General features: G+C 41.8%; 1 protein-coding gene across 19 annotated transcripts in view; it reads left to right on the top strand.

Annotated features, from left to right (window-relative positions):
- Positions 1-13,085, top strand: part of mycbp2 (MYC binding protein 2) — a 224,287-nt gene that overhangs the window by 160,399 nt on the left and 50,803 nt on the right. For 13 of the 19 annotated variants that reach the window (XM_072476174.1, XM_072476181.1, XM_072476189.1 and 10 more), the window contains 4 exons: positions 1,046-1,090; positions 9,253-9,414; positions 9,873-9,974; positions 11,095-12,726. In XM_072476174.1, the coding sequence (XP_072332275.1) occupies positions 1,046-1,090; positions 9,253-9,414; positions 9,873-9,974; positions 11,095-12,726 (1,941 nt within the window). The remainder of the gene's footprint in view (positions 1-1,045; positions 1,091-9,252; positions 9,415-9,872; positions 9,975-11,094; positions 12,727-13,085) is intronic. The other 6 variants (XM_072476178.1, XM_072476185.1, XM_072476184.1 and 3 more) reach the window with 3 other exon arrangements.

Genomic DNA, 13,085 nt, shown 5'->3' with positions numbered 1-13,085 from the left:
ATCTTGTTTGCAATGATTCAGAAATGCAAAAAGCCAAAAGATTCTTTAAATATAATAATAATCGCTTATTGTCACAAGTAGGCTTCAATGAAGTTACTGTGAAAAGTCGCCACATTCCGGCGTCTGTTCGGGGAGGCCGGTACGGGAATTGAACCCGCGCTGCTGGCCTTGTTCTGCATTACAAGCCAGCTGTTTAGTCATGATGTGCTAAACCAGTCCCTCGAGGACTCAAGAACTTTGGAATGTTAAGGGTGGCCTCAACTGTTTCAATGTAGTTTAAGATGACTGTACGAATGCAATATATGTATCAGACATCATTCTTAAAGAGGTTTTTGCTACATTGGGCTTAAAATGCTCTGATTAGCATTCTCTTTATTCCATTTTTTTAGATGAGGGATTGGAAAGTGAATGGCATAATCAATGTCATAAATTAATGACTACAGAAAATAATTGTATAGTTCAGTACTGTAGGGACAGGGTAAATCAGCCATACTTAACATGCACCATTATTTCTATTTGACATGCAATGGCTGGCATCAAAGTGGATTCCTGTCACTAATTGCCGGCATCTAAATTTTCACCAGGTTCGTAAGCTGTTTACTTTTATCCTAAAAGTGTTTTAACGCTGGCCTCAAATTACCACAGGTGTTAAACTGGTGTTGTACCAAAAAGATGAATCTAAGTTCATTACTGTTGAAAATGAAATCCTATTCACCCTTCTCTTGAAATAGGAAATTACTTGGAATGAGGGTATGAAATAATGAGGCTTCCTGTCTCGATATTAACTAGCATAAAGGAGCATTCCTTCAGAGCCTTTAACATTTGCCATAGCACTTTTCAAGGCAAATGTTGAAAATTCAGTGGTGTCTTATTCCTGCACAAGTGCTTTGAGTCAAATTGTTGACCTGTTTTTCATTCAGTTCAGTTGCTTCCATTTTGTGCTTTTTATTTTAAAAAAAAAACAATTTAACCATTAGTAAATTGACAGCATTGAATTAATGAGGTTTTATGCTGAATATATCCCAATTTGTTCTTTTTTTTAAAGATGAAATGAATGCAGATCTTGATTTAGAGTCCTTTACGGAGCCTGGTAAGTGGGGAATGTTGTGGTTGGCAATGTTATGGAGTATAGATTGGGGGGGGGGGTTTGTATTAAAATAAAGCCAGGAAGAAATACTGCTTCTTAACAACTGTAATAATTTAATATTTTCCATTCTCTTTCCAAAACAAAACTTGTTTCTTTGCTAATTCAATGGAATCTGTTGAGCTTCATTTGCCCGGAAAAATTGTAAAATTGGTGGAGTACAACGCAGTGCTCAAAGCCCAACTTATAATTTGAATAATGTAGCTTATGGATAATTCTTGCAGCGTCATTCATTTTGCATTTGAATAAAACATTCTTGAACAGTCCACATTTTCACTTGGCACATTTATAGTGGCACATTTTATCAGTCTAATCACTTTGTCGAAAATGTTCTCTGTTCGTTGACTTCCAGAATGAATGAACTGTAATGTAAAGGTTCTACCTTTGTCTCCTATTTAGGGAAAATAGTTTAAGCACAACATAATTCAACCAGCTAGCTGTGCATTCATCAAGGTTGAGTACCTCAGTCATGCGTAAAATATCTATCAAACATTTGTATAACCTTTTTGCACCCCAGCATGCTGCCTTTATGCTCTGCTAATTTTTTTTCCCAAGTTCCTTCAAGTAGATTTTGTTCCTTTCCCTAATTAATGACATCAACACCATCCCTGATGCAGCAAGGGTCTTAACTGACACATTTTCAGACCAAGTACAGCTTTAAAACTGGCCACTCTGAGCTGTACAGGAAATCGTAAGGTTGATTGCTCAACAATACTTGGAATTCTTATTGTTCCCCTTTTTGCAGAGAAGCAGTGAAACCCTGTTTCACACTTCCTTTTAGGGTGGTATGGTTTAAAATTCAAGAGCTGCTCAGACCCTCATGGAACCTGGAAGCACTATTTCTATCGAGTTTTTCTTCATCTTTCATTCGGAGATCAATGGGTTGTTAATCCCATTCTTGGTTTTACCTCTTTTGCCTGGCCCAAAGGTTTCGTGAGGCACTTCCCCAGGTGTCGGGCAGCTTCAAATCCCTCAATTTTAAGTTGTTTTTAGGTATGAGGGAGGAGGGTCTCTTTCACAGCAACTGCCAGTAAGTGCAAGGAGGTTATGGTAAAGGCCAGCCTAACTGAGCCAAAGTATCTATTCTACGTCCAGCAGCTTCTGAAATGCTTCGAGCTTTTTTACATGATTTTTCAGTCGTTGTCCTGAAACAGCAGAAGCTTGGCAAAGCAATTGTCCAGAATAATCACCTTGCACACCAGAGGGCACGTTCAGGTATCAGATTCTGTATAAATTGCCGCTCTTGAGGCTCTCCAAAATGAAGGGGGGGTTCGGGAACAGATTATTTAGGCCAGCTGTTCTTTAGGGGCCACAGGGCACTTCAGCCAATTACAAGCCAGGATTTAACCAGAAAAGCCTTTTGCACAATGACTTCAGAAGTGAATCTTCAGCCACTCAGCAGTGATGTTATCCCTTGACTGCAAAGGACCCAAATGTTTCAGGGATCAGTGGATGTGCACCGCAGCCAGTGCTTGGGCTAGGGAATCAAGGTTACAGCTAAATACCTCAGTCAGGGTTTTTCCTAGTAAATCTGTCTGTGTACATGGTTCACGATGCCCCAATGCTGGTGTAATTTTTTAAAGTTCAACCAAGGCTCTCCTTTAGTGCTGAATGATTTTCAAAAATGGCAAGAGAGAGGTTTTGTTTTTGGTCACAATTAGTGTGAGGTTCTTGTCCAATCCTGTACTCTGAGCTCTTCTTTTGAAATACAAACATTTGCTTTAAAGTCTTCACATAGTTTTACTGAAGGATGTGGTTGTCAGTCAGAATATACCTCCAAGATAATGGCTTCCATTTTTGCAATTCATCCACAACTTGGGAAATGTCAAAATACACTTTGTGTACAGTCTTTATAAAACAACCAATTTTAATCTAATTTTTGCTTCCAAGTTATGAGTAGGATTGCCTTTCTGTGGCAGCAATTTGTGTCTATCCCCATTTATACCCCTCTTACACACCATGGTGAATGTCGACCGCTGAACTTTCCACCATGTTTGAGTATTCCATTTCTCAGCAATTTGTGGAAATCTCAGTTTTGTCTGCAGTGCAATCTTGTATTACATAATTTCTCATTCCCACATGACAACAAATGCCCCACCTGCCTTAAGATCTGCAGATCCCGAATCTGCCTCAATGGCAATCTTCGACCCGGGGAGGACAATCCTCCCCACTAGCGAGGGATTGCCAATGGTAATCTCTGGGAATTATCCTTTCCTGGAGGCTAATTCTGAATGGTGTCTCCTCCTTGAGAGGTTGAGAATGTGGACATTCCTCTGTTGCCCTGGAAATAATTGTCAACCAGGAGTTTCTTGGAAACTTCTGTGGTGAAGCATTTTCCCTGAATAGATACTGATACTCAGTTTGATACAGCATGTCCGTGATGGCAAACTAGAATTGGTATAGAGGCTCTACAGCCTTGGGGGATAAAGGAAATTGAGATCCACTGTTCTTTTGGAGCACAGATCCTTCTGATTCAGATGTTAGCACCCTGAAAAATCTATGCTCTTATGTATTTTAATTTGACTCTCCTATGGTTAAATCCTCAACAATTTTCTTGCAGCCTTCAAAGGTTTGACAAACGTCTTCGGATCAGTGGTCAGTTACCTGTATTTGAGCCTAGTTTTTGGATTATTTGTCAACCAAAGTGTGGGGTGTTATGTTGGGTCAAAAGTAATAACTAGGCATACCGAGCCTCGCTTTAGTGTTTGATTTGAACGACAAGTGGATAATGCACCACTCCTTCACTGCGGTGTCAACTCAGTTCATGTGCTCAAGTGGAGTGGGGCTTGAATCTACAGCCTCCGACTTGGATGAAAGTGCCACTGCTAAGCCAAGCTGACTTGAAAGTTGCACATTACTCAGCAAGGATAACCATGAATGCTGAAGGCACTGAAAGGGAGTTTAAAAGATTGGATTGTTTTGCTTGAAATGCATTAGCAAAATGATTTTCAAGAACTCTTCAGTCATGAAATTTAATGCAATTGAATGTAGAACATAGAACAATACATCGCAGTACAGGCCCTTCGGCCCACGATGTTGCACCGAAACAAAAGCCATCTAACCTACACTATGCCATTATCATCCATATGTTTATCCAATAAACTTTTAAATGCCCTCAATGTTGGCGAGTTCACTACTGTAGCAGGTAGGTTATTCCACGGCCTCACTACTCTTTGCGTAAAGAACCTACCTCTGACCTCTGTCCTATATCTATTACCCCTCAGTTTAAAGTTATGTCCCCTCGTGCCAGTCATTTCCATCCGCGGGAGAAGGCTCTCACTGTCCACCCTATCCAACCCCCTGATCATTTTGTATGCCTCTATTAAGTCTCCTCTTAACCTTCTTCTCTCCAACGAAAACAACCTCAAGTCCATCAGCATTTCCTCATAAGATTTTCCCTCCATACCAGGCAACATCCTGGTAAATCTCCTCTGCACCCGCTCCAAAGCCTCCACGTCCTTCCTATAATGCGGTGACCAGAACTGTACGCAATACTCCAAATGCGGCCGTACCAGAGTTTTGTACAGCTGCAATATGACCTCCCGACTCCGGAACTCAATCCCTCTACCAATAAAGGCCAACACTCCATAGGCCTTCTTCACAACCCTATCAACCTGGGTGGCAACTTTCAGGGATCTATGTACATGGACACCTAGATCCCTCTGCTCATCCACACTTTCAAGAACTTTACCATTAGCCAAATATTCCGCATTCCTGTTATTCCTTCCAAAGTGAATCACCTCACACTTCTCTACATTAAACTCCATTTGCCACCTCTCAGCCCAGCTCTGCAGCTTATCTATATCCCTCTGTAACCTGCTACATCCTTCCACACTATCGACAACACCACCGACTTTAGTATCGTCTGCAAATTTACTCACCCACCCTTCTGCGCCTTCCTCTAGGTCATTGATAAAAATGACAAACAGCAACGGCCCCAGAACAGATCCTTGTGGTACTCCACTTGTGACTGTACTCCATTCTGAACATTTCCCATCAACCACCACCCTCTGTCTTCTTTCAGCTAGCCAATTTCTGATCCACATCTCTAAATCACCCTCAATCCCCAGCCTCCGTATTTTCTGCAATAGCCTACCGTGGGGAACCTTATCAAACGCTTTGCTGAAATCCATATACACCACATCAACTGCTCTACCCTCATCTACCTGTTCAGTCACCTTCTCAAAGAACTCAATAAGGTTTGTGAGGCATGACCTACCCTTCACAAAGCCATGCTGACTATCCCTGATCATATTATTCCTATCTAGATGATTATAAATCTTGTCTCTTATAATCCCCTCCAAGACTTTACCCACTACAGACGTGAGGCTCACCGGTGTATAGTTGCCGGGGTTGTCTCTGCTCCCCTTTTTGAACAAAGGGACCACATTTGCTGTCCTCCAGTCCTCTGGCACTATTCCTGTAGCCAATGATGACATAAAAATCAAAGTCAAAGGTCCAGCAATCTCTTCCCTGGCCTCCCAGAGAATCCTAGGATAAATCCCATCAGGTCCCGGGGACTTATCTATTTTCAGCCTGTCCAGCATTGCCAACACCTCTTCCCTACGTACCTCAATGCCATCTATTCTATTAGCCTGGGGCTCAGCATTCTCCTCCACAACATTATCTTTTTCCTGAGTGAATACTGACGAAAAATATTCATTTGGTATCTCGCCTATCTCTTCAGACTCCACACACAATTTCCCATCCCTGTCCTTGACTGGTCCTACTCTTTCCCTAGTCATTCGCTTATTCCTGACATACCTATAGAAAGCTTTTGGGTTTTCCTTGATCCTTCCTGCCAAATACTTCTCATGTCCCCTCCTTACTCGTCTTAGCTCTCTCTTTAGATCCTTCCTCGCTACCTTGTAACTATCCATCGCCCCAACTGAAACTTCACACCTCATCTTCACATAGGCCTCCTTCTTCCTCTTAACAAGAGATTCCACTTCCTTGGTAAACCACGGTTCCCTCGCTCTAAGCCTTCCCCCCTGCCTGACCGGTACATACTTATCAAGAACACGCAGTAGCTGATCCTTGAACAAGCCCCACTTATCCAGTGTGCCCAACACTTGCAGCCTACTTCTCCACCTTATCCCCCCCCCAAGTCACGTCTAATGGCATCATAATTGCCCTTCCCCCAGCTATAACTCTTGCCCTGCGGTGTATACTTATCCCTTTCCATCATTAACGTAAACGTCACCGAATTGTGGTCACTGTCCCCAAAGTGCTCTCCTACCTCCAAATCCAACACCTGGCCTGGTACATTACCCAAAACCAAATCCAACGTGGCCTCACCTCTAGTTGGTCTGTCAACATATTGTTTCAGGAAACCCTCCTGCACACACTGTACAAAAAACGACCCATCTATTGTACTCGAACTATATCTTTTCCAGTCAATATTTGGAAAGTTAAAGTCTCCCATAATAACTACCCTGTTACTTTCGCTCTTATCCAGAATCATCTTCGCCATCCTTTCCTCTATATCCCTAGAACTATTAGGAGGCCTATAAAAAACTCCCAACAGGGTGACCTCTCCTTTCCTGTTTCTAACTTCAGCCCATACTACCTCGGAAGAAGAGTCCCCATCTAGCATCCTCTCCGCCACCGTAATACTGCTCTTGACTAGCAGCGCCACACCTCCCCCTCTCTCACGCTCCCACAAAATCTCCTATCTGTGCCCCTGACTATAGAGTCCCCAATTACTAATGCTCTGCTCCTCTCCCCCCTTCCCTTCTGAGCAACAGGGACAGACTCCGTGCCAGAGGCCCGTACCCCATGGCTTACCCCTGGTAAGTCGTCCCCCCCACAAGTATCCAAAGCGGTATACTTGTTTCTCAGGGGAACGACCGCAGGGGATCCCTGCACTGACTGTTTTTTCCCAGTCCCTCTTACAGTTACCCACCTATCTCCAATCTTTGGTGTAACTAATTCCCTGAAGCTGCTATCTATGACCCCTTCTGCCTCCCGAATGATCCGAAGTTCTTCCAACTCCAGCTCCAGTTCCCTAACTCGGCCTTGGAGGAGCTGGAGATGGCAGCACTTCCTGCAGGTAAAATCAGCAGGGACACTGATTTTAAAATCAGCCTGCCCCTGCAAAGACAACTGCATCCCTCACCTCAAACATCCTGCAGGAGGAACATTGCACTCCCTTCCCTGCCATCCCTCGAACTTTCTACCAAGATCTGGCTTAACAACTAAATTAAATTTTTTATAAAAAATAATAATATAATAAAATATGGTACTTACCTCAGACCAATGGGTTTTATTATTAGGTTAGAGGAGGAGGGCGGGTGGGAGACACTACACGTGTAGTGTCTCGGGTTTCCTCTCCACCAGAATTTATTGGTGAGGGTCTTCCCAGACGTCCGCGGGTCGACTTCCTGTTCCCGCCTAAAACACTAATTTTAAAAAAAAAATTCTCAGCTCCTGCTGAAATTGACTAACCAGCCAGCTCCACTCCCGCCGAAATCGACTGGCCTGCCCCTGCAAAGACAAGTGCTTTTAAAAGACAGACTTACCTCCCAGCAGCCACTTCCGCACTGCTCCCGCTGAAACTGACTCACCAGCTGTTCTCCCGCCGAAATCGACTGGCCTGCCCCTGCAAAGACAAGTGCTTTTAAAGGACAGACTTACCTCCCAGCAGCCACTTCCGCACTGCTCCCGCTGAAACTGACTCACCAGCTGTTCTCCCGCCGAAATGAATGTGGCAGGGCAGGTTGAGAAAGTGGTTAAAAAAGCAAACAGGATCGTGGGCTTTATAAATAGAGCAAAGAGGACAAAACCAAGGAAATAATTATGAACCTTTAGAAACCTCTAGTTCGGCTTCAACTGAAATATTCCATCCAATTCTGGGCACCACACTGAAGGATTTAGAGCGGATTCAGAAAGATTGATGAAAATGGTTCCATGAATGAGGAATTTGTTAACTGGATAGATTGGTGAAGCTGGAACAATTCCGAGAGAACCGGTTGAGAGGAGGTTTGACAGAGATGTTCAAAGTTATGATGGGTCAAGATAGAGTAGATCTCGAGGGACTGTCCCTTCAGCGTAAGGAACCAGAGAACACACTTAAGTTGGTTAGCAAAAAAACAACAGTGACATGAGCAAAATCTTTTTACATAGCAGGTGGTAAGAATTTGGAATGCACTGCCTGAGAGTCTGGTGGAGGCAGGTAGAATCTGCACTTTCAAAAGGGAAAGGCACCTGAGGATGGAATTTGTAGAGCTGTGGAGAAAGGCTAGGGAGTGAGATTAACCAAATCCTTGTAGAGAGTTGGCAGAGACAGGACGAGACAAATGGCCCCTTCCTCGGTTATCACCATTCGATGATTCAGTATAACGGACCTCTGAAAGAAAACCTGACAGAAAAATAGCAAGGACTTTGAAAGAGGCTGTCTTGTGCCCAATAACTGCAGGTCCTCTGAATTAGCAGGTTAGTCAGAAGAGAGACGCACGTCTGAGAAATGGCAAGCAAAGCAGATCCTAGTTCTGAAACTGGCTACTGTGGAGATTTGGGAACCATTCGCATCTGTTTTCATTGAAATCAACCCAAGGTTTATAAATCTTCCCACGGCAGAATACTCCAATAATAGTACTTTTGATGGATGTTAATAAATTCTGTTTACAAGATTATAAAAAACGATTTGATCAGGGACACTTGGTGCTTATTATTGTACCTCAAAAGAGCAAAATGGGTGGAATCCATGCTGAACTTTATGTAGAACTAAGCTTTCAAGGCAAAGATGATAACAGGTCAAGAATATTGCTACTTGTGAGCGTATATATTTTGAAAGGTAGTCTTCCAGATTTATAGGAATTATGTTACTGCAATATAATCCCTACATTTTAGAAATGATTGCCCGCTTACCCTAGGCGTGAAGAATTGTCTCACACGTGCTTTAAAAGCAAGTATCCAACAATTGAGGCCAGATTAAAGTGTGTGATTCATTCACTACGCGGGTTTTCAACTTGCTGGATAATTGTGGGGTGGTTTGAAAATTAGTTTCACTTTCCTCAGACTTTCATGCCAATGTAATATCATTGGAAAATATCAATTGAGGGAGTTAAGGAACCAAACATAGTCTTACTTAATTTTGCCTGCTGCAGGTGACCAGCTGAGTGCCATACTGAATACCATTCAGTCACAGCCTTCCCTTCCAGCTTCTAGCGTCTTTGGTCAAGCTGCAAAGCCTTCCTCTTCCCTTGTTCACAGCCCATTTGTGTTTGGACAGCCCCTTTCCTTGCCGCAGTCTCAACCACAGCTTCTGAGTAAGTCTGTCTGTCTCACCTGCCTATCATATTCCATCCTGTTGCTTTACTATTGTTGTTCTGTAGACTCTCTTCCATCAGTAGAGTACTGTGGTAAATTTAATTTTGTACACTAATTTTGAAGCATTTGTCTTTTGATAAAGATTTTACAGCATTTTGTTACTTGATAGTAACTTGTGCAGACTGGGATGCTCCTTACTGTTATCAAAGTTTTTTTTAAACAAATGGATGGTTCCATTGCATTAGCACTGACAAAATGGCAACACGTGCTGAATTGTCAGAAGTCAAAACAGAAACAAAACCTCCCAGGTTTTATCTAATTCCAAAGCATACATCTAAATTTGGTTTTTTTCTAACTTTTAAATGTACCTGTAAATAGCTTCTTTGCTTATTCTTGCTGCTGAAGCGTTTCTGTCATTGAATCTCTGCTGCTTATCTGCCACTGTCTTCCTCTGTAGACACTTCATCCCGCAGCCTTGCATCACGTGAGCGTGCATACAAAAGTAATAGTTCCGCAGGCCCTGGGTCAGGTGTCTGTTCTGTGTCTCTGAAGTCAAAGGGTGGGTATGCATGTAGTGATTGAAAAAAAAGTCTGATTATATGATTGTTGGACTCCTGCAGAGGATAACAGTGCTGCTTTTGCTCTTGCTTATACATTCATGTTGACGTATATTTAATTTTTTTGCACTTCATGGTCCGTGTTTACCGTGCAGAATTATTTATTGTTTCATACACTGATTCCTTCTAAAACATTTGGAGCTAATTATTTCACTAGTTTGTACTGAAGAGTTGAACTGTATTTTCACACAAAGTTCTTGAGACTCTTGAGGGCGTTTTTGATTTAAAAATTGATCAATATAGAATCTTTCTGGAACTTATGAACAAAACTACCAAATGTACTCCTTTTAAAAATTTTGGGGCAAGCCAATGATTGTTTATTGAACAAGCTGCGCAGTTAAATATATTTTTTACTGAAAAATCCTGTTACTTCTGCTGTTAAAACTGGGAACCAGTTTACCAATTTCGTATGCGACTTACGGAATAGGGAGTAATACAATAGCCTAACCATGGCAATTTGGTTTTTTTTTACACAAAGTTATGCAGACTGAGACTCATTTGTCAAACTTAAAATGGAAGACACTGAGCTTCATCCAATGTTTGTTTCCAAGGATCAGAAGGGCTTCAAACATGGAAGGGCTTTTACCTTCTGACTTTAAAAATATTCCTGTGGTCACTTAGCTAAGTCCAATCTTCTGGGTAACATTGTAAAGGGAATCTACAGTTTTGTGAATGGATTTATTTGGAAATGAGATGGGAAAATAGCATTGGAAAAATATGCTTTACCAGTTTTGCAGTGATTCTGACCCTTTTTGATCAACCATTATGATAACTAGCTTAATGTTCATAGCTGTATTTTTGTTTATTTTCATTATAATGTTAACAATGACTGCACCCCTCTTATTGGTTTTTCTTTGCTGCTGTAGTCTTGAACCAAAAGAACAGCGCATTATTTGTGAAGTGTGGACTGAGAAACATGCTATTCCTTACTGTTATAAGGGAGCTGGGAAATTCCATTCATCTTTGCTGCTGGACATTGGGAAATATAATGAAATAGCTTCTTTTTATTCTAAATATAAAGTATATAAATGACTGACTATCTCTTTGAAATGTGATTTTCAGGTGATAAAGGAAATGTTGTAGTATCTGGAAGACCACCTGGAAACTTTGATTTGGCCTGTAAGCATAAAACTGAAAATCGCTTACAAAAAATTGAAGGTCGGATCAGTAAGGCTGCTGCAGAACAGACAAAGACAAAAAATGCAGAAAATCTGTCCGCAAGTGAATCCCTCATGCTTAAATCAGATACTGCCAAATTGCGATCAGACTCTCACAGTAGATCCCTTTCTCCAAATCATAACACATTGCAGTCACTAAAAACAGATGAGAAGACTGCTGCTGGGCTAAGAGCGGAGTCACCATCACCAGGATCACGGTCAGCGTTGTCAAAGCAGAAGTTATCATCTGGGAAAAGCAGCCCATCAAGTCCCAATTCTCCTAGGCCATCTTCTCCTCTAATTCACAAAGCAAACACAACGGCAAAAATTAGGTTGGATCCACCACGCGAGAGATCAAAATCTGACTCGTATACTTTGGACCCTGATACCGTTCGTAAGAAAAAGGTTCCTCTAATGGAACCTTTACGAGGGCGGTCAACTTCACCTAAACCAAAACTACTACCCAAGGAGGCAAAAACTGCAGCCAACACAGAGAACAGAACACCATCCCCCCAGATAGTGCAAGAAAATCTTCACAGTGAGATAGTTGCGATTTGTACATCTAGTACTCTGACAACAACCAGTAATTCAGATGCAGTCTCTGAAAAGATAGCTGAAATGCAAAACTCTGATGACTCCTCCCCAAAGGTCCATTTCAGCATTGGAAAGGCTCCACCCAAAGAAGAACAAGAAACTAGATCATCCCCTAAAATGAGTCGTAAGAGCCCTGCCAGACACACTAGACCCAAGAAGGAGAAAATGGGAACTATTTTCAAGGACGAGAGTAATTCATCTGTTGAGCCACCAAAACAAGCAATGTCTCCTTCTGTCGCAGAATGTGCCCGTGCAGTGTTTGCATCTTTCCTATGGCATGAAGGGGTTGTCCACGATGCAATGGCATGTTCATCTTTCTTGAAGTTCAACCCTGACCTCAGTAAAGAATATGCACCAATGAGAAGCAGCCTTCACAGCCAGCAAGGCATCGAAGAGAGAGAGACTAAACTAAAGAACAGGCATTCATTGGAAATATCATCTGCTCTAAATATGTTTAATATTTCTCCTCATGGTCCAGACATATCTAAAATGGGCAGTATTAATAAAAATAAGGTGCTCTCGATGCTCAAAGAACCCCCCCTGCCTGAGAAAAATGAAGATGGAAAAGCAGATTCAACAGCCTATGAAACTTTGAGCCTTCATTCTATGAAGAGCAGGTCCTCTTTGCCTCTTACTTTGCAGCACCTTGTTGCCTTTTGGGAAGATATCTCATTGGCAACCATAAAAGCAGCCACTCAGAACATGATCTTTCCCAGCCCTGGTTCAAGTGCTATACTGAAGAAAAAAGAGAATGAAAAAGATAGCAAAAAGAGCAAGAAAGAGAAGAAGAAAAAAGACAAAGCAGAGGCAAGACCCAGAGGAAATCTTTTTGGAGAAATGGCGCAGCTCGCAATGGGAGGCCCTGAGAAAGACACTATATGTGAGCTGTGTGGTGAATCCCATCAATATCCTGTAACTTATCACATGAGACAAGTTCATCCAGGTAACTAATTTATTTCTTACTCTTCCCAGTTAAAAAGATATGTATCTACAGCTTAAGTAAATTATCTTTTAGTTATCATAGTGTATTTACATTAGTACACCTTGGTTTTTGGGTTCACCTCAAAAGGCTGCTGAATTTTAAATGAACAAAAATGGCAAATTGTGTAAAATAATACTTGGATCAGATTTTGCTCTTTTTCGATCAGTTGCCAATAAGTTTCAAGATTCATTCATTGAGTATAGCTGCTTCACTTCTGCAATTTTAGGATGCTCAGACTGAGCCCTAACCTTAAATTCAATAGGAGCTTTTGATTGTGTTTCTTATTTTCAACTGGCTTTTTATTCTGGCTGCTCTGCATT

The sequence above is a fragment of the Scyliorhinus torazame genome, chromosome 15 (genome assembly GCF_047496885.1).
Source record: "Scyliorhinus torazame isolate Kashiwa2021f chromosome 15, sScyTor2.1, whole genome shotgun sequence".
In the NCBI taxonomy this organism is placed as follows: Eukaryota; Metazoa; Chordata; class Chondrichthyes; order Carcharhiniformes; family Scyliorhinidae; genus Scyliorhinus; species Scyliorhinus torazame.
Note: the sequence above shows the minus strand (reverse complement) of the source record. Positions and strands in the feature narration are given on the sequence as shown.